Here is a 19,196-nt window from a genome sequence, read left to right as displayed (position 1 = left end):
CGGCTGAGGGAGAATTTCCGAGCCAGGAATCGGCAGCCCCACGCGCTGTGGCGGGGGAGAAGAACTCGCTCCCCGGGGCAATGAGCGAGACCCTCGTGGGGAGTTGGGGGATTGACTAAAGACGACTCGGACATTGCATCTGGCTGGGGACGGTTTCCAGCACGGCCCACGCGAAAGCAGCGCTTGGCAACCGAGGAAAACCTCCCGGGAGCGAAGAGGTCGGGGTTTGGCAAGGCCAGAGCTGGGGAAGTGGCTGCCTTTTGCCACGGCTGCAGAGCGGACCCCTTGCCCGGAGGAACCCCTGGACTTTTTTGCCGAGGGCCGTCCGAGGCCTTGCTGCGTGGCCGAGCCTGCGTGGATGGAAATCCCACGTGGGCTGGGTGTTTTCCCCCCGTCCTCGCTCCGGGTTCGTGGGCGGAGAAGGAGGTAGCGGATTTTGCAGCAAGCCAGCGGCGCGTGGGGCCCAAGTGAGCCAGGCCCCCCCATCCCAGCCTTGGAGAAAACAGACCCCCTCCCTTCCCCATGCCTCCAGCCCCACGCTGACGGGGGAGCAGGTGCCCGTGCCCCCCCGGCGAAGGAGACCCACCCTCTGCTCTCTTGCCAGCCTCCGGGTTGGGATCGGACACCCCTGGCTGAGGATGTGGCCCGAGATCCCCGGGGCTCGGGGGGGCCTGGGACCGGAGCTGGGGGGGGATTGAGCCCCGGAGGAAGGGGTGCAGACATGCAGAGGGCCAGTATGGTCGGGATCCCCAGCCTGGACCAAGCCGGATCCTTCTCCCAGCAGTGCAAGGCCATGCGGTTCTCCTATCACCTGGAGAGTGGGGCTGGCGGGCACCGAGCCGGTAAGGGGGGCTGTGAAATCTGGCTGGGGGGACACCTGTGTGGGGGTGATTTCTTTGTCAAGTGGGAGAGGGGATTGGAAGCCCAGACTCCTGGGTTCTCTCCCTGGCTCTGTGCGGGGAATGGGGTCTAGTGGTTAGAGCGGGGGGGGGGGGGGGCTGGGAGCCAGGACTCCTGGGTTCTCTCCCTGGCTCTGTGCGGGGAATGGGGTCTAGTGGTTAGAGCAGGGGCACCCGGGACAATGCCAAACTCAGGTCCCTTCTGCTGCAGTTTTTGGTGACAGGTGACGTTCGCCCCCCGGGTTTTCGAGGTTTGTCTCTTCCCCTGGACTTGGCCCTGCCCACACCCAGCCAGTCCTGCCTCTGGGCGCATGGAGTGAGAGCAGCTCCTTGCCCTGGACGGCTGGGGGTGGAAGGGTCCCAGGGCACAGGGGGCTGGGAGGGCAGCCCCTGGTCTGAGACCCTGGCTCTGTGACCCCCCCCTCCCCTCCCCTCCCCTCCCCAAGCCGGGGAGAGAGCCCAGGAGTCCTGGCTCCCAGCCTCCCCACCCCCCTTGACCGAGATCAACCCCCTGTCCTGCCAGATGCTGTACAAATCGCCCTGACTGATCAGGGCTCATCCCATCAGGCCCCAACAGTGAGCAGGAGACAATTCCTGCCCCAAAAACAGAGGTGGAAGGGGAAACTGAGTCACGGAGGGATGAGAGGACTGGCCTAAGCGCGGGTTTACCGGGTCTGGAACAAAGACTCACGGGGGGGGCGGGGCGGTCTGCGTGTGTGTCGGTCCCTCCGTGCGGACCCAGCGGGAGGGGACGAGCCTGGCTCAGGGTCGGTCTGTCTGCGGTACCCTCCTCTTGCGACACATTTCCAGCAAAACAAAACAACCACAGTGTTATTGTTCCCAAAGGGCTCAGCTGATTTGGGATGCGAGAGACCCCGTGATTGTCCAGAGGAAGGCTGGTCAGGACTTCTGGGTTCTCTTCCCCCCAGTCCCCGGGAGGGGAGTGGGGCCTAGTGGTTAGTAGCAGGGGGGTGGGGTGGGAGCCAGGACTCCTGGGTTCTTCCCCCTGCTCTGGGAGGGGAGGGGGGAGCCAGGACTCCTGGGTTCAGCTGGGGGAGGGGCTGAGATGGAAGGGCTCAGATTTGTGGTTTAGGCTGTAGTGGTGATATTTGCATATTACCCACAAGCCCCTGCATCTCCCGGCTCCCCCCAGTCCTGAGCAATCTCGACAGGCATTTCTCCCGTCCTGCTGACCCCCTGACCCCTCCCCCCCAGGGGCCCATCCCCAGGGCATCAGACCCTGCCCCAACCTTCTGCACCCCCCACCCCGCCTTCTGGCTGCTGATGTTCATTAACCCCCTGAAGTCGCTGCTGCACAGGGAGCAGCTAAACTTGGGGGGGCTGCGGGTCGGGAGTGAGGGGCACCAGCGGGGCTGGGGGGCTGGGCTGGCAGGGGGCTGCGGGTCAGGAGTGAGGGGCACCGGCAGGGCTGGCAGGGGGGCTGTGGGTCAGGAGTGAGGGGCACTGGCGGGGGCTGGGTGGTTCTCTGAGCCCTGTCTCTCCCCCACACCCTCAGGCAGAGGCGGGTGGGGCGGTGCCAAGGCTGACAAGGTTCTTACTAGGCAGCCAGGTGGGTGAAATCACAGCCAGCACCTGGTGGAGTTAAGGTGGCATCAGGATACCAGGTAGGGCTGCGGGTCGGGAGAGAGGGGCACCGGCGGGGTGGGGGGGGCAGGGCTGGGCTGGTAGGGGCTGCAAGTCGGGAGTGAGGGGCACTGGCAGTGAGAGACGGTTCCTTACCTGCCAGCCTGAATAGAGAAAGGAAACTGAGGCACAGATGCATGTAGTTACAGGGGAAGCCCAGAATCGGACCCAGCCAGTCCGCGCCCTGGGGTGTCGTGGGAGCCAGCTCCCCCTAGAGGGGACAGGCCCCATGTCCCATTCCCCGCCCCCTGAGCCAACCAGCCCCCCCCCTGCCCCCCAGGGCTGGATCAGAGCCGGCGCCCCTGCACCCGGTTCCCTCCACCTTAAGCTCTTCTCCGGGCCTGCGGGATCCCGTCTGTTCATATCTCCTGGGCAGGGCCGTTGCTAAGATCTGGGATCCCAGCCCCCCCCCCCCCCCCGTTGTCGTGTTCCCCCCCCCCGACTTCCCCCTTCCTGCCCTGGTCCCCACGGGTCCAGAGCTGAGAGCAGTGGGGGTGAGTGGTCCTGGGGAGGGGCCGGGAGCCAGGACGCCTGGGTTCTCTCCCCGGCTCTGGAATGGGGGTGAGGTGTAGTGGTGAGAGTGGGGGGGCAGGGCTGGGAGTCAGGACTCCTGGGTTCTCTCCCCGGCTCTGGAATGGGGGTGAGGTGTAGTGGTGAGAGTGGGGGGGCAGGGCTGGGAGTCAGGACTCCTGGGTTCTCTCCCCAGCTCTGGAATGGGGGTGAGGTGTAGTGGTGAGAGTGGGGGGGCAGGGCTGGGAGTCAGGACTCCTGGGTTCTCTCCCCGGCTCTGGAATGGGGGTGAGGTGTAGTGGTGAGAGTGGGGGGGCAGGGCTGGGAGTCAGGACTCCTGGGTTCTCTCCCCGGCTCTGGAATGGGGGTGAGGTGTAGTGGTGAGAGTGGGGGGGCAGGGCTGGGAGTCAGGACTCCTGGGTTCTCTCCCCAGCTCTGGAATGGGGGTGAGGTGTAGTGGTGAGAGTGGGGGGGCAGGGCTGGGAGTCAGGACTCCTGGGTTCTCTCCCCGGCTCTGGAATGGGGGTGAGGTGTAGTGGTGAGAGTGGGGGGGCAGGGCTGGGAGTCAGGACTCCTGGGTTCTCTCCCCGGCTCTGGAATGGGGGTGAGGTGTAGTGGTGAGAGTGGGGGGGCAGGGCTGGGAGTCAGGACTCCTGGGTTCTCTCCCCGGCTCTGGAATGGGGGTGAGGTGTAGTGGTGAGAGTGGGGGGGCAGGGCTGGGAGTCAGGACTCCTGGGTTCTCTCCCAGATCTGGAAGGGGAGCGGGGTCTGGTGGGTTAGAGTGCAGGGCTGGAGCGGGCTGGGAGCCCGGATGCCTGGGTCCCCTGTTCCACCCTTCCTCCAAGCTCAGCCGTTTGCTCCTCTGCTCCTTTGACCCCCCCAGACGAGGGTGCGCTGTGGGGGGGGAGGGGAGCTCCCACTGCTCTCTGCCCCCCCCCCGACAGGCGCAGACAGCAGCTGGCGGGGTGGGGGTTGGAACCTGTGGGGGGACCCTGCTAAGGAGGGGCCATGAGGGGGCTGCGGAGGAGGAATTGCAGGGAGGGGGCACTGGTGGGGGATGGGCAGGGCAAACTTGTGGGTGGGGTTCGGGGGGGCACAATGACCCTCCAACCCCCTTCAACCCAGCCACCCCCCTTCTCCCTTCCAGGCCCCCCGGGCCAGGGCTCCCGGCTGCTGGTGAAGAGTCTGTCCCTGGAACCGCGAAGCGAACCCTGGCGTCCGGAGAGCGCCCAGCGCCTCCGCTCAGACCCCGGGCCCCACAGCGACGGGGGGGAGCCCCACCCCGCCCTGCCCAGGAGGGCCCTGGGCCCCAAACCACAGGGTGAGTCCCACAGGGCGGGGCAGGGCGGGCGGGGGAACTGGCTGCTCCAGCCCCAGCCTCTGCCAGCAGGAGCTGCTGGGGGGCATTGGGGGTGGGGCGCTGGGGGAGGGGCCGGGTGCTGGGGGGCATTGGGGGTGGGGCGCTGGGGGGGCATTGGGGGTGGGGCGCTGGGGGAGGGGCCGGGTGCTGGGGTGGCATTGGGGGTGGGGTGCTGGGGGAGGTGCTGGGGGTGCATTGGGGGTGGGGCGCTGAGGGAGGGGCCGGCTGCTGGGGGGACATTGGGGGTGGGGCGCTGAGGGAGGGGCCGGGTGCTGGGGGGACATTGGGGGTGGGGCACTGAGGGAGGTGCTGGGGGGGCTTGGTGCTGGGCGGGGATCACATTAACCCTTTCTTCCCTTTCCTTTTCCAGTCCCTCCCAAACCAGGTCATCTCCAGAGCACCCATCCCCCGTGGCCCCCGGCCCCCATCCCCCCGCCCCCCTCACGCCCCCTCCCAGCCAACCCCCGCCTGGGCCCCCGGAGCCCCCCAACACCGCACCCCGAGGCTCAGGATGGAGCTGTCTCCACAGACGTCTTGACCCTCATCGAGAAGTTTGAGAGGTGAGTGCGCCCCTCCCAGAGAACCCAGGAGTCCGGGCTCCCCCCAGCCCCGCTCTAACCCACCAGACCCCGCTCCCCTCCCGGAGAACCCAGGAGTCCGGGCTCCCCCCAGCCCCGCTCTAACCCACCAGACCCCGCTCCCCTCCCGGAGAACCCAGGAGTCCTGACTCTGTTTCCCTTCCTCCTGCAGGGACCCTGTAATCCTGACGCTGGAGCAGCCGTCCCCCACCCCCAGCTCGGACCCCCCGAGTCCTGGGGAGGCCGATGTAACCCCCAAGTCGCTGGCTCTCCTGGGTCTGCCGGCGGGGGAGGACTCAGGGCCAGCCGGGCAGGGGGACCAGGCCCCCTGCCTGCCCCCCCCGGCCCCCAGCGGGAAACTGGCCAACCGGGACAGTGGCTTCGACAGCATCAGCTCCCCGTCCCCCAGCGAGGAGCTGGGCTTCGGGGGGGAAGAGGGGCCCGTGGGGGAGGGCGACGGGGGGGGCAGCCCGGGGTCCCCCCCCTGCCCAGACTCCGAGGTGGACAGCGACCTGGACGAGGGGAGCGGGGATGACGGGGAGCCGGCACCAGGCACGGTGCCCCCCCAGGCCGAGAGACCGAACGCGCCGGAGGTGAGATCGATGAGAGCGGCCGACCCCCTGCCCCACAGTGCCCCCCTGCGCCTGGCCCTGCCTGCTAGGGGAGAGCGCTCCCCGCCCCACGGTGCCCCCCAGTACCCAACCCTGACCGCCAGAGGAGAGCGCCCCCTGCCCCACGGCGCCCCCCAGTGCCTGGCCCTGCCTGCTAGGGGAGAGTGCCCCCTGTCCAGCCCCCCGCCTTGCTCCCCGCCCCACGGCACCCCCCAGTACCCAGCCCTGACTGCCAGGGGAGAGCACCCCCTGTGCAGCCCAGCACCCAGCCCTGACTCCCAGGGGAGAGCGTCCCTGCCCCATGGCGCCCTCCAGCACCCAGTCCTGACTGCCAGGGGAGGGAGCTGGGGGGTGGGGCAGGGCAGGTCTGTGTGTGTGAGGTGGGGATATGGTGGGGCAGAGGCTTGGGGGTCGGGGCTGAGTGTATGGGGTTGACACCTCTCTCTCTCTCTCTCCCCCTCTGCACCCCCAGCTCACAGCCCCCCAAAAAACCTTCCACATCGCCAATGAGCTGCTGCAGACAGAGAAGGCTTACGTCGCCCGGCTGCACCTGCTGGATCAGGTACCAGGAACTGGGGGGGCTGGGAGCCAGGACGCCTGGGTTCTCTCCCGGCCCCGGGAGCGGGGGTGGTGGTGCTCACTGGTTCCCCCCCGCAGGTGTTCTGTGCCCGTCTCCTGGAGGAAGCCCGCAGCAGAAGCTCTTTCCCCGGCGACGTGGTGATGGGGATTTTCTCCAACATTTGTTCCATCTACTGTTTCCATCAGCAGTTCCTGCTGCCGGAGCTGGAGAAGCGCATGCAGGAATGGTGAGCGAGCAGTGGGCCGGGGGGGGGCGTGTGTGAGAGGTCGCCGAGATGCAGCCACCTCTGGGGCGGGGCAGCTGGGGAACCGCCGCACAGAACGCTGCATGGGGGACAGGCTGGCTCCGGGGCCTGGGACATGGGGCGCCAGCTCTGATCCCACCCCCCGCCCTCCCCAGGGACAGGTACCCCCGCATAGGGGACATACTGCAGAAGCTGGCTCCATTTCTCAAGATGTACGGGGAGTACGTCAAGAACTTTGACCGGGCCATGGAGCTCGTCAACACCTGGATGGAGCGATCCGCCCACTTCAAGCTGATCGTCCACCAGATCCAGGTGAGGAACCCAGGCTCCTGGCCCCCGCTCTAACCACCAGCCCCCACTCCCCTCCCAGAGCTGGGGAGAGAACCCAGGAGTCCCGGCTCCCAGACCCCTGCTCTAACCACCAGCCCCCGCTCCCCTCCCAGAGCCGGGGAGAGAACCCAGGCGTCCGGGCTCCCAGCCCCCCCTGCTCTAACCACCAGCCCCCGCTCCCCTCCCAGAGCCGGGGAGAGAACCCAGGTGTCCGGGCTCCCAGCCCCCCCTGCTCTAACCACCAGCCCCCGCTCCCCTCCCAGAGCCGGGGAGAGAACCCAGGCGTCCGGGCTCACCCTCCCCTTTGCAGATGGAGGAGGCCTGCGGGAATCTCACCCTGCAGCAGCACATGCTGGAGCCCGTCCAGAGGATCCCCCGGTACCAGCTGCTGCTGAAGGGTTACCTGCAGCGCCTGCCCCCCGGCGCCCCCGACAGCCGGGATGCAGAGAGTGAGTGGGGCGCCCGGGACTCTGTGGGGATCTGGGGGGGGGGCTCTGGGTATCCGGGCGGGGGGCTGGGTGGGGGGCTCTGGGTATCTGGGGGGGGCAGGCTGGGTGGGGGCTGGGCGGGGGGCTCTGGGTATCCGGGCGGGGGGCTGGGTGGGGGGCTCTGGGTATCTGGGGGGGCAGGCTGGGTGGGGGGCTCTGGGTATCCGGGCGGGGGGCTGGGCAGGGGGCTCTGGGTATCTGGGGGGGCAGGCTGGGTGGGGGCTGGGCGGGGGGCTCTGGGTATCTGGGGGGGCAGGCTGGGTGGGGGCTGGGCGGGGGGCTCTGGGTATCCGGGCGGGGGGCTGGGCAGGGGGCTCTGGGTATCCAGGGGGGCAGGCTGGGTGGGGGCTGGGCGGGGGGCTCTGGGTATCCAGGGGGGCAGGCTGGGCGGGGGGCTCTGGGTATCTGAGGGGGCAGGCTGGGTGGGGGGCTCTCCTGGACTCACCCCGTCTCTCCGCCCTGATCGCAGAGTCCCTGCAGCTGATCGCGACGGCAGCTGAGCATTCGAATGCCGCCATCCGCAAAATGGTACGCCGGGGTCCGAGTGCGAGTCCCAGCCTGGGCGCTAGGGGGCGCTGTGCTGTGGGGAGCAGGGCGGGGCTGCGTTGGGCGATGCCACAGGGACGCTCGCTCACCACCGAGATGCAGCCACCTCTGGGGACAGGCGGCGGGGAACAGCTGCACCCAACGCCGCGTGGGGATGGCTCGCCAGATGCAGCCACCTCTGGGGTGGGGCGGCTGGGAACAGCCACACACAACACCACACGGGGAGGCTCCCCTGGCCCCGAGAAGCAGCCGGCTGGGGGGGCAGGGCGGCTGCTGGGCTGTGGGGCAGGACCGACCCCCCTTCTCGCCCCCAGGAACGGATGCATTCCTTGCTGAAGGTGTACGAGCTGCTGGGCGGGGAGGAGGACATCGTTAGCCCCACTAACGAGCTCATTAAGGAAGGCCACATCCTCAAGCTGTCGGCCAAGAACGGGACCACACAGGACCGGTACCTGATCCTGGTGAGAGACCCCCTGGGTCGGGCTGCCGGGGGCTGGGAGGGGGCTCTGACCCCCATATGAGGGCAGGGCTTGGCTGGGTGACCTCTGACCCCTGGGGGGCTCCCTGGCTGGCCTCTGTACAAAGGGAGGGACTGGTTGGGTGACCTCTGACCCCTGGGGGTGGGGGGGTGACCTCTGAGCCCTGGGGGGTTGGGGGCGTGGGTGACCTCTGACCCCCTCTCGACCCCCTTCTCCCCAGTTCAACGACCGGCTGCTCTGCTGCGTCCCCAAACTGCGCCTCCTCGGCCAGAAATTCGGGGTCCGGGCCCGGATCGACGTGGAGGGGATGGAGGTGGGTGGGGAGCGCGGACCCCGCTATCCTCTTCCCCCCTCCCCCCCCCGCTATCCTCCCTGGCCCTGCTCTCCCCCCGCCCTGGTATCCCCCCTACCCCTCGTACCCCCCGCCCCGGTATCTCCCTCTCCTGCACCCCCCGCCCCGGTATCCCCCCCTCCTCCGGTATCCTCCTGTGCCCCATTTCCCCCCCGTATCCCTCCTTGCCCAGGCCCCTGTGCCTCAGTTTCTCCACCGGTATTCCGCCCTGGGCCCCTCTGCCCTGGTATCCTGCCCCCCCGATCGAGGGGGTGTGGGGGGGTTTCTGACCCGGCCGCTCCCCTCCCAGTGTCTCTGTCCCGCAGGTGAAGGAGTCGAGTGGTGTCAACCTGCCCCGGACCTTCCTGGTGTCAGGGAAGCAGCGTTCGCTGGAGCTGCAGGCGAGGTAGGGAGACCCCCCGGTGTCCCCACTGTCCCCCGATATCTCCACTGCCCCCTCGCCTTGTCTCCCCCCTGAGTCTCCCCCCGGCTGGTATCCCCCCTGCCTTCCCCAACCCCCCCAGCCTGGTGTCCCCTCTGCCTCCCTCCACAGCCTGGTTATTCCCCCCCCCACTCACCGCCCAGTACCCCTCCCCCCACGTCTACCCCGCCCCCCATTAACACCCCCCTCCGTGTTCCTGTTTCTGCCCTTTAGGACGGAGGAAGAGAAACGCGACTGGATCCAGGTACCTGGGGGGCCTTGGGACTGTCCCCCTTCCCCTGGCACGGGGGGGGGATCCAGGGAGCGGTGTCTCGGGGGGGGGCAGGGTGGAGAGGCGGGATTCAGCTCAGGGTCACCTCTCACTTGCCCCCACAGCCCTTCCCATCCCCATCAGTGGGGAGGGTCCTGGGCCATGGTGGGGCCTGCTGTGGGGGGCTGCCAGGGGAGGGGCACCTCCCTCCCCTTCTCATTCCTCTGCTCCCCCCAGGCGATTCGGGCCACGATCCTGAAGCTGGAGCAGATTCCGGTGGGAGCTGCCCCCCGGGAAGAGGAGGAGCCCTGGGCTGGATCGCTGGTGAGCTCACACGCGTGTGTCTGTGCGTGGATGGCTGAGTGTGGGCGGGACCTAGGGGTGCAAGTGCGAGGGAGGGAACTGGGGGTGTGCATGAGAGGGTGGGACCTGGGGGTGAGCGTGCGAGGGCAGGACCCACATTCACGTGAGCGAGGGCAGGATTTGCACGTGCGTGCGCAGGGCCGGGGGGCGAGGGCGGGAGCCGTGTGCGCCCGTGCGAGGCCCCGTGCGGCTGTCCCCATGCAGGGCCGCCGGGAGCTGGGCCGCCGGGAGCTGGGCCGCCGGGCGCCGACGCCGATCCGGGAGAACGAGGTGACGCTCTGCATGCAGTGCCAGGAGCCCTTCGCCGCCCTCACCAAGCGCCGACACCACTGCCGGGCCTGCGGCCGCGTGAGTCCCGGGGGCTGGGGCGGGAACGGGATGGGGGGGCCTGGGCTGCAGGAGGGGGTCCTGGGTGCCCAGGACCCCCAGCTGGGCCGGGCCTGTCTTGGGGTCCCCCCGGTCTCATGCTCCCCCCCCCCCGGCTCCCCCAGGTGGTCTGCGGGAAATGCTCCGAGTTCCGGGCCCGGCTGCTTTACGACAACAACCGGCCCAACCGGGTCTGTGGGGGCTGCTTTGCCGCGCTGCACGGCCCCCCCGGGCCCCCCGGCCCCCCCCCCGCGTCGCCGCTCCATCCTCGAGGTGAGTCCCCCCCCAGCATCCCCCCCCGACCCACCGCTCCATCCTCGAGGTGACTCCCCCCCAGCCGCCGCTCTATCCTCGAGGTGACTCCCCCAGCCCCCCCTCCAGGATCCCCCCCCGAGCCACCACTCTATCCTCGAGGTGAGCCCCCCCGGTGCACTTCAGCTACTCCCCCCACGCCGCTGCTCCATCCTCGAGGTGAGCCCCCCCAGGGCCCCCCAACCACCCCCCCACGCTTCTGCTCCATCCCCGAGGTGAGCCCCCTGGCACCCCCAGCTCCCTCCCCCCTCGCAGTGGGGCCCCCGGGCACTACTGGGCATTTCTGCCCCACAGAAGCAGGCGTCGGAGGCGGCCGAGCGCAGCGTTGTCTGCAGCTCCCTGCACTACATGGAGCCGGGCGCCAAGGCCTGGCACAAAGGCTGGTTCGTCGTTCCGGAGAGCGAGCCCCTGGTGCTGTACGTCTATGGGGCCCCCCAGGTAGGGTCCCCCGCGGCCCCCACCTGCTCTGCCCTGCTGGCCCCTGCAGCTCTGCCAGGCCCCCCACCGCCACCCCGTAACCCTGGCAGGCCACGGCTCCCCACTCCTGCCCCGCCAGGCCTCGCCCCACGGCCTCCACCTGCTCTGCCGAGCCCCGCACCCCCTGCTCTGCCGGTGCCCCCCACTCCCGACCTGCAGCCCCTGCCGGGCCCCCCGACCCTGGCCAGGCCTCCTACTCCCGACCTGCCCCGCTGGTGCCCCCGACCTGCAGCCCTGCTGGGACCCCACTCCCGACCGGCAGCCCCTGCCGGGCCCCCCGACCCTGGCCAGGCCTCCTACTCCCGACCTGCCCCGCTGGTGCCCCCCGACCTGCAGCCCTGCTGGGACCCCACTCCCGACCGGCAGCCCCTGCCCTTCACGCCTGACCCCGTCTCTCTGGCCCCCCAGGACGTGAAGGCCCAGCGCAGCCTCCCGCTGATTGGCTTCGAGGTGACGGCCCCGGACCCGGGGGTGCGGCTCGAGCGGCGTCACTCGTTCGCCATCCGCCAGAGCCAGCTTTGCTGGCAGTTCAGTGCCGAGTCGGAGGGGCTGCAGCGGCGCTGGATGGAAGCCCTGAGCCGGGCCGGGCGGGGGGAGCCGGCAGCCCCCCCCGGGCCCGAGGCCGAGGGGCTGGACTGGACCCGACCCCCCCCAGCAAACGATACTTGAACTGTCCTCAGGCACTTTGAACTCACCTCCCCGCACAAGGGCAGGCCTAGCTGTTAACCCCCCCGCTTTGTTCAGCTGCCCCCCCCCCCGCGGGATCGACAGGCCGGCTCACGCGGCGCTCGCCAGGGACAGACGCTCGCTTCGCAGACCGCATTTTATTGTTGCTGACGTGCAGTGGCTGGCCACTAGGGGGCAGCCTCCCATCCACGGGGGCACCCCAACTCTCTCCCTCCCCCCAGGAGATGGGGGGGCACCCGGATTTTCTAGAGTTCTTGGGAGCCGCGCGTTGTTAAAGCTCCATCAGCCGATTTCTTAATAAAGGTTTTGTTTTGTTCGGGTCGTTTCGTTTTCAGCCAAGGTGCAGGGAATGGGGGGCGGGGCCTGTCCCCTCTAGGGGGCGCCCCTCTCACTGACTGACGCCCCCCAGCTGTTGCCATAGCGACACATTGTGGCTATACCTGGTTTCTTCCCCTGCCCAGCTCCCTGCAGCGAAGCCCCCCCAGGCCACACGTGACCGGGGGGGCACCCCTCATTTCTTTTTCTTCCGTACGACCGTCCAGCCGTCGTCTGCCGGGGGAGGGTCCGGGAGGGGCCCGGGGCTGCTGCAGTCCATCACCTGCAGGGATGGGGTGCAGGAGTCAGAGCTGGGATCCCTCCCAACTGCAGCCCCCCCCCCAAGATTGAGCCCAGCCAGCTCCCTACCGCCCGCCAAGATCAGCCCCATGGGCTCAGCCAGTTGCATATCCTGGCTCCCATCCCTGATTCCTGGCCCCTGCTCTGGGCCGCGCGGCTGGTACCTCCTCCGGCTTCTCCTCCTCCTCCTCACTGCTGCTCCCCTCGGCGGGGCGGGCCTGGGCGGCTGCCCTGCCCACCTCCTGCTGCCTCCGCGCCAGCCGGGCGATGGCTTCCGTCAGGGCCGGCCCCTCGCCACGCTGGCACCGGGCAAAGAGCAACTGGAGCTGCTGGCTCACCTGCCGGGGAGGGTGGGGGGAAGAGATGGGATCAAAGGCCAGGGGGTGTCCCCCCTCCTTCCAAGAATCCCCCAGGCCAGGATGACCACCCCACCCCCACACACATGCTCTGCCCTCACTCCCGCAGTCCCCCGGGGCAGGGTTGAGAGATAGGAGGAGTCGCCTCCTGCCAAGCACTACGGGGGCTAGGACACGCAGCTGGGATACCTCAGCCAAGCTGCCGTCCTCAATGATGGTGTCAAACTCGTTGTTCAGCACCTCGGCGAGGAAATCCTCCACCTCGTCCAGCTCCAGGGCCACTGCAGAGAGAAGAAGACTCAGAGCTGGGGCGGGAGGGGGCTTTCAGGACTCTCTAGCCTGGAAAAGGATTCTGGGATTGGGGGAAGACTCCCAGCTCCCTCCCAGCAGTCCTGGCTCCTAGCCCCCTGCTCTGACCACTGGACCTCACTCCCCTCCCAGAGCCGGGGAGAGAACCCAGGAGTCCTGGCTCCCAGCCCCCTGCTCTGACCACTGGACCCCATTCCCCTCGCAGAACCGAGGGGAGAACCCAGGAGTCCTGGCTCCCTTTGCTCTAACCCACTAGACCCCCACCAACCAAGACTGGGGTCCCATTCACGGCAGGCGTAGCACAGACCCCCTGCGATCTTGGGGGCTTGAGGAGCTGGGCCCTGAGGCGCTGCCGGTGGGAACGCCCCGTCGGTGTCGGCGGGTCTCACCATTGCTGTGGAAATACTGCTCCACCACGCCCACCAGCCACTCGGCCTTTGCCCGGCCGTGTGCCCCGCCGAAGCCATGCTCCACCGCGACCTGCGCCGGGGAGAGAAGTGCGGACGTTACCCCTTGGCCTGGGCCTGCGAACCGCGGGGCAGGCAGGGCGCGGGATCGCCCGGCTTCGGCACGCCGGCTGTTCTAGACGGGACCGTGCTACCTCGCCATGTTTCTGTGGGAGGGCTGTGTGGGCCTGGGGGCAGGGACTATGGGGGACCTCATCACCCCGCTGTGTTCCTGTAGAGACAGGGAGGGAAAATTCCTATAGGGGACCTCACCTTTGCAGTGTGTTTCTGTAGGGACGGGGGGGGGGTGTCCACAGGGGCCCTTGAGACCTCTGTGTTTCTATAGGGGACCATGCCATCTCTCTGTGTTTCTAGAGGGTCTGGAGAGCGTGTCTATAGGGAACCTTCCCGTGTCTCTATTTTTCTATAGAGCCTGGTGGTGTTTCTATGGTGACCTTGCCATTGCTCTATGTTTCTATAGGGACAGATGAATCTATAGGGGGATCTTTCCCTTTCTGCGTGTTTCTACAGGGTCGGGGGGGGGTTGCCTTTTCTGCGTGTTTCTATAGGGTCGGGGGGGGGCTTGCCCTTTCTGCATGTTTCTACAGGGTCTGGAGGGGGCCTTGCCCTTTCTGCGTGTTTCTATAGGGTCGGGGGAGGGGCTTGCCCTTTCTGCATGTTTCTACAGGGTCGGGGGGGGGGCTTGCCTTTTCTGCGTGTTTCTATAGGGTCGGGGGGGGGGCTTGCCCTTTCTGCATGTTTCTATAGGGTCGGGGGGGGCTTGCCCTTTCTGCGTGTTTCTAGAGGGGGGCAAAAGGGGGCCGGGCCCTTTCTGCGTGTTTCTATAGGGCCTGGGAGGATTTATAGGTGGCCTTGCCCCTTCCACGTGTTCCTATAGGAAAGGCAAGGCCAGGCCAGGCCAGGCCTGGCCTGGCCTGGCCTTGCCGCCCCCTAGCTCCGGGACTCGCTCTGCCCCCCACCCATCGCCCCCCGCTCTCACCTGCAACGCGGCCCAGCTGCCCAGCACCGCCCGGACCCCCTGGCTGAACAGGCCACGTGTCTCCTCCCTGGGCGCCGCCATGACAGGGGGCGCCAGGGCGGGCGGCAGGAACCGAGCGCGGAGAGCATCGATCCCCCACCCAGGCCGCCATCAACAATCGCACGCCGGGCTCGTCGATCGATCGGTGGCTGCGCGCTCGGGCCGCGGGTTCGAGTCCGGCTTTCCCCTCTCTGCGGCCGGAGACCGCCCCCGCCCTGCCGGGCTCCGGTGCGGCGCTGCCCTGGGTTGCAAACCCTGCAGCGAGGGGCTCAGGCTAGATCATCTCTCGGCCCCTTCTGGGGACTCCCCCTCCCCCTGTTTTTCCGATTTAGTGACCATGTCTCGGTCTGGAGGGGTCTGTGCAGCGCCTGGCACAACTGGAGTCCCGGATCTCGCATGGGGTTGGTAGGTGTTACCATGACAAAAATTATGATGGACGACAGATGGTTCTACCTGGAATCATAACAGAATCCGCGTCTTCCTCCCTGGGGCTCTCCGGGGTCTGTTTGCTTGGGTCTTGCACAGGTCGGGATGGCGGGTGGTCTCTGCAGAATTGCTCCCTGGGAAGTGGGTGCTGCTACAAGGGTGGCTATTCCAGAGGACTCTCCCTCCATGCTGTTTGACCCCCTCTGTCCCAGGCTTGGTGTGTCTGGGTCAATAACACACGTCACACTTAGACTATCCCACAGTTCTGGTTTCTCCTTTGCAGGGCCTGCAAGGCCCCAGATACGTGCTGCCATTCCACAAAGGGACAACCGTGGTGGATGAGGTGGGATACCAGTGTTGGAAGAATGGGCAATCTCCACCCACTTCCTATCACTCCCCACTGGGTTGAGTCCTTCTCTGGGGATAGGGGAAAACCAAGATACGGCTGGGACGGAGATCACCTAGGCAGGGATGCAATGTGGAGAGGCAGGGGACACCCACATACACACACCTCCCTCTTGGCCTCTGGCTGGAACTGGAAATTTATCCTAGACACCTCTCCCATTTGGCCCAATGACAGGGGGTGGCCAGACCAAATTTGAGGGGTGCTGCAACCCCATGCACCTGCTTTAACACCCCACCACCACCACACACACCTTTTCAGTCTTTCCAGTGGGTGCCCCCAACCCCTGGGGCAGATCCAGGGAGTACCAGAAGGGTCTGAACTTTTGGTGCTTCCCGGGGCAGCAGAGATGCAAGGGAGGAGGAGGGGATCTGAAGCTCCCAGACCTGCCTGGCCATTGGTGGGGTGGTGATCGCTTGTCTGGGGGAGAGGTTGGAGCTGGGTGTGGGGGCAGCAGAGTAGAGGGGGAGTGTGTTGGGCAGGGAAGTGAGAGAAATTTGGGCCTCTGGTACATCATGTTTGTTGGAGCTCTACCCTGTCATTTCACTCCAGTTACAGACGTTCTGGGGCAGCCCCTGAGCCCAGGACCCCAGTACGATTGCTCACCCCCCCGCCCGCCCCCATCAGCCCTGCCTCTGGGCCTCTCTCCTTAGGAAAAGTCAGATAGCACTGTTCCGCCTGTCTGGGTCAGACCCTAAAGCCTGGACTGGACTCAGCGTGGCTGATGGGAAGAGCCAGTCTTTCATCAGGGAAGCGGAGTGGGAACTTTGTGACATACACTGGAACTTGGAACCAGAGAGATCCAAGCTGGACGAATGGGACAGTTGCTTCAGGCCGTACAGACGCTGTCTGCTGCTTGGGAACACATGGGGAGAAAACATGCAGCCAGCTCTTGGGAAAATCTTAGGGACCCTGTAAAAGCCGGGGCACAGCACATTCTGGGACGCCCTTGACCTCGGCCCCTGGGGCAGAGAATGGAGCCAACTTGAGAGACGTGGGCCCAATGTGCAGAACTGGTGGAAAGACTGGCCTCAAAGTGTCGTTATCAAGGATTTGCTACCAAACTGGGAGGACGTCTCTAGTGGGGTCCTGCAGGGGTCTGTCCTGATCCTGGCCCTGTTCAACACTGTCATGAATGGCTTGGAGAAGGGAGTGGAGGCCGGGCTTGTAAAATGTGCAGGTGACACCAGGCTGGGGTATTTTGCCAGTGCTCTGGAGGACAGGATTCGAATTCAAGATGACTTCACCTTTGTCTGAGCTCCGCAAAGGGAGAGTCGGTGAAGAGAAGTGCAAAGAACTTCACTTAGGATGGAAAACTCACATGCACAAGTACAAAATGCGAAGTACCTGGCTAGGTTAGAAACTGGGCATGTTTAGTTTGGAGAGCAGAAGACTGGGACGGGGGAGCCCTGATAACAGGGTTTAGATCTGTGAAGGGCTGTTTGGGATAGGCCTTGTCTCCATGTCTGCTGACGGCAGAAGTAAGGGGCCTCATCTGGAGCAAGGGAGATTGGGGCTAGAGATCAGGAAAATCTTTCTAACTTAAATGGGAGCTAAGTGGTGGAAATAACTCCCAAAGCAGGTTGTGGAATCCCCATCATTGGGCAAAGCCCTGGCAGGGATGGTCTAGGTCAGGGGTTCTCAAACGGAGGGTTGGGACCCTGCAGGGGGTCATGAGGTTATTACATGGGGGGTTGCGAGCTGTCAGCCTCCACCCCAAACCCCACTTTGCCTCCAGCATTTATAGTGGTGTTAAATATATTAAAAAGTGTTTTTAATTTATAAGGGGGGGTCGAACTTTGAGGCTTGCTATGTGAAAGGGGTCACCAGTACATACGTTTGAGAACCACTGGTCTAGGTTTACTTCGTCCTCTGTCAGCACCGGAGGGCTTGGTTGGGCTCTCAAGATCCATCTTGGACAGGGAGCAAGTTGGCCATGCCGGTAGGTTGGCTGCTTCTGGAAGCCATGTTGGTTGGTAGCCATGTTGGGTGAGGAGTGAATTGGCCATGCCTATGGGTTGTCCACTCAGGCCATGTTGGTTGTCAGCCATGCTGGGTGGGGATTGAATTGGCCATGGTGGGTGATGAACAAATTGGCCGTGCCAGTAGATTGGGTTGGTTGAATGAAGCATGTTTTGGGCAGGGAATGAATGGGCTATGTTGACTGGGGAGCAAATTGGCCATGCCAGCGAGTTGGCTGCTCAGGGCAGCCATGTCAGTTGGCAGCCATGTTGGGTGGGGAATGAATTGGCCAAACCCGCTGTGTGTGGCTGTGTTGATTGGCAACCATGTTGGGCGGGGAACCCGGTTGGCAGCGATGTTGGCTCTGGAGCAAATTTGGCCATGTTGGCGGGTTGGCTGCTGTGGGCGGCCATGCTGTTGGCAGCCATGTTGGGTGGGGAGCGAACTGGCTCTGCCTGGTGGCCATCTTGGGCTGCCCCCTTGGCGTGAGTTGGCTTTTTGTGCCCCTCCCGCCTCACGGTGTCTCTGCGTGGAAAGGGGGCAGAGCGGCAGATGCAGTAACAGGCCCTGGGGGGTGTGGGGGGGCCCTAGGGTTATAAGGGGGCCCCTCCCGGGGGCGCCCCCTACTTCACAGGGCTGGCAAAATGGCTGCCGGGAGAGAGCCCCTGAGCCCCCCCTCCCCCGCAGAGTCCATGGAAGACTACAACTCCCACGACGCTTTGCGTTCAGACAGGGCGGGGAGGGGGCCGCGGGCGGGCCAATGAGTCTCGAGCTCGCAACAGCGCGGGGAGCACGCGCCCGCTCCCCCCTCCCCCGCCCAGAGGCGCCTCGTGCTGGAGACGGTGCGTCTCGCGCCTGCCCCCTCTCCCCCGCCCCGCCCCGCCCCGCCCCGGGGGAAGGGTGGGGGAGGGGGGTGAGTGGGTGACAGTGGAGGCTGGGGGTACAGGGGAAGGTGGGTACATGGTGGGGAAGGGGTAAACGGGGTGACGTGCAGAAGGGAATGGGGGGGAATAAGGCCTATGGAGGAGGGTGCGGGGGGGACCTGGGGGATTTAGGGTGAATGAGGAAGGGGATTGGGGTACACGGGGGAGGAAGAGAGTGGAATAAAGGGAGGGAATGGGATAAATGGGGGGAGGGGGTACTTGGGACGGGGCAGGCCCAGGGAGGGAATTGGGGTGCAGGGAGGGGGTGGGGAAGGAAGAAGGGGAGGCGCATGTGTCTGGGGAGGATTGGGTGGAGGGTCAGAAGCTGGGGCCCCTTATTTGGTGGGGGTGAATGAAGAGACCCGCCCCCCCAGCTCCACGAAGGCAGGAACCAATACGATGGGGCCGTGCGGTCTTTGGGGACCGTGCGTCCCTGGTGGTGGGGTGTAGGTGGAGCGAGGGGTGTCAGGTTGCAAGCGGCAGGGTGTTCCCCGGGGCACAGTGGCCGATGGGCAGAACAATAGGGAGACCCTGGGAATTCAGGGCTGTTGGGGAGTCAGGACTCCTGGGTTCCATCCTCCGCTCTGGGAGGGGAGTGGGGACTAGTGGTTAGAGCGGGGGGGGCTGGGAGCCAGGACTCCTGGGTTCCATCCTCCGCTCTGGGAGGGGAGTGGGGTCTAGTGGTTAGAGCGGGGGGGGCTGGGAGTCAGGACTCCTGGGTTCCATCCTCCGCTCTGGGAGGGGAGTGGGGTCTAGTGGTTAGAGCGGGGGGGGCTGGGAGCCAGGACTCCTGGGTTCCATCCTCCGCTCTGGGAGGGGAGTGGGGTCTAGTGGTTAGAGCGGGGGGGGCTGGGAGTCAGGACTCCTGGGTTCCATCCTCCGCTCTGGGAGGGGAGTGGGGTCTAGTGGTTAGAGCGGGGGGGGGGCTGGGAGTCAGGACTCCTGGGTTCCATCCTCCGCTCTGGGAGGGGAGTGGGGTCTAGTGGTTAGAGCGGGGGGGGGGCTGGGAGCCGGGACTCCTGGGTTCCATCCTCCGCTCTGGGAGGGGAGTGGGGACTAGTGGTTAGAGCGGGGGGGGCTGGGAGTCAGGACTCCTGGGTTCCATCCTCCGCTCTGGGAGGGGAGTGGGGTCTAGTGGTTAGAGTGGGGGGGGCTGGGAGTCAGGACTCCTGGGTTCCATCCTCCGCTCTGGGAGGGGAGTGGGGTCTAGTGGTTAGAGC

At 66.3% G+C, this 19,196-nt stretch overlaps 2 protein-coding genes across 11 annotated transcripts; one reads left to right on the top strand and one right to left on the bottom strand.

The window, feature by feature from the left end:
- Positions 1-761: 761 nt before the first annotated feature.
- On the top strand, positions 762-11,813 carry FGD1 (FYVE, RhoGEF and PH domain containing 1). Of its 9 annotated transcripts, none has more exons than XM_078850235.1 (18): positions 762-842; positions 4,201-4,374; positions 4,784-4,973; positions 5,164-5,584; positions 6,075-6,164; positions 6,260-6,408; positions 6,582-6,738; positions 7,067-7,205; positions 7,714-7,772; positions 8,105-8,251; positions 8,490-8,582; positions 8,927-9,006; positions 9,256-9,286; positions 9,530-9,617; positions 9,864-10,003; positions 10,147-10,294; positions 10,628-10,771; positions 11,219-11,813. In XM_078850235.1, the coding sequence occupies exons 1-18, from the start codon at positions 794-796 to the stop codon at positions 11,497-11,499; spliced, it is 2,580 nt and encodes an 859-aa protein (XP_078706361.1). In that variant the 5' UTR covers positions 762-793; the 3' UTR covers positions 11,500-11,813. The 9 variants fall into 9 exon arrangements, with proteins under 9 accessions (XP_078706361.1, XP_078706364.1, XP_078706363.1 ...); XM_078850238.1 differs by having other exon boundaries at positions 8,911-9,006; positions 10,634-10,771; positions 11,219-11,312; XM_078850237.1 differs by having other exon boundaries at positions 8,911-9,006; positions 10,631-10,771; positions 11,219-11,312.
- On the bottom strand, positions 11,620-14,364 carry TSR2 (TSR2 ribosome maturation factor). 2 transcript variants are annotated; one of them, XM_073321559.1, is made up of 5 exons: positions 14,224-14,349; positions 13,167-13,257; positions 12,658-12,749; positions 12,277-12,450; positions 11,620-12,095 (listed from the first exon to the last, which is right to left on the bottom strand). In XM_073321559.1, exons 1-5 carry the CDS (start codon positions 14,302-14,304, stop codon positions 12,009-12,011), a joined length of 525 nt encoding a protein of 174 aa, XP_073177660.1. In that variant the 5' UTR covers positions 14,305-14,349; the 3' UTR covers positions 11,620-12,008. The 2 variants fall into 2 exon arrangements, with proteins under 2 accessions (XP_073177660.1, XP_073177661.1); XM_073321560.1 differs by lacking the exon at positions 12,658-12,749 and having other exon boundaries at positions 14,224-14,364.
- Positions 14,365-19,196: the final 4,832 nt, after the last annotated feature.

This window comes from Lepidochelys kempii, chromosome 23 (assembly GCF_965140285.1).
Source record: "Lepidochelys kempii isolate rLepKem1 chromosome 23, rLepKem1.hap1, whole genome shotgun sequence".
Taxonomy (NCBI): Eukaryota; Metazoa; Chordata; order Testudines; family Cheloniidae; genus Lepidochelys; species Lepidochelys kempii.
Note: the sequence above shows the minus strand (reverse complement) of the source record. Positions and strands in the feature narration are given on the sequence as shown.

Bases quoted from the DNA above. Each gene is read 5' to 3' on its own strand.
- FGD1 (XM_078850230.1), top strand. From the start codon at position 794: ATGCGGTTCTCCTATCACCTGGAGAGTGGGGCTGGCGGGCACCGAGCC. The intron at 4,974-5,163 runs GTGAGTGCGCCC...TTCCTCCTGCAG, and splicing joins CTCATCGAGAAGTTTGAGAG to GGACCCTGTAATCCTGACGC. The intron at 9,287-9,529 runs GTACCTGGGGGG...TGCTCCCCCCAG, and splicing joins AGAAACGCGACTGGATCCAG to GCGATTCGGGCCACGATCCT.
- TSR2 (XM_073321559.1), bottom strand. From the start codon at position 14,304: ATGGCGGCGCCCAGGGAGGAGACACGTGGCCTGTTCAGCCAGGGGGTC. The intron at 12,750-13,166 runs GTGAGACCCGCC...TTCTCTCTGCAG, and splicing joins GCAGTATTTCCACAGCAATG to TGGCCCTGGAGCTGGACGAG. The intron at 12,096-12,276 runs GTACCAGCCGCG...CCATCCCTGCAG, and splicing joins AGGAGGAGAAGCCGGAGGAG to GTGATGGACTGCAGCAGCCC.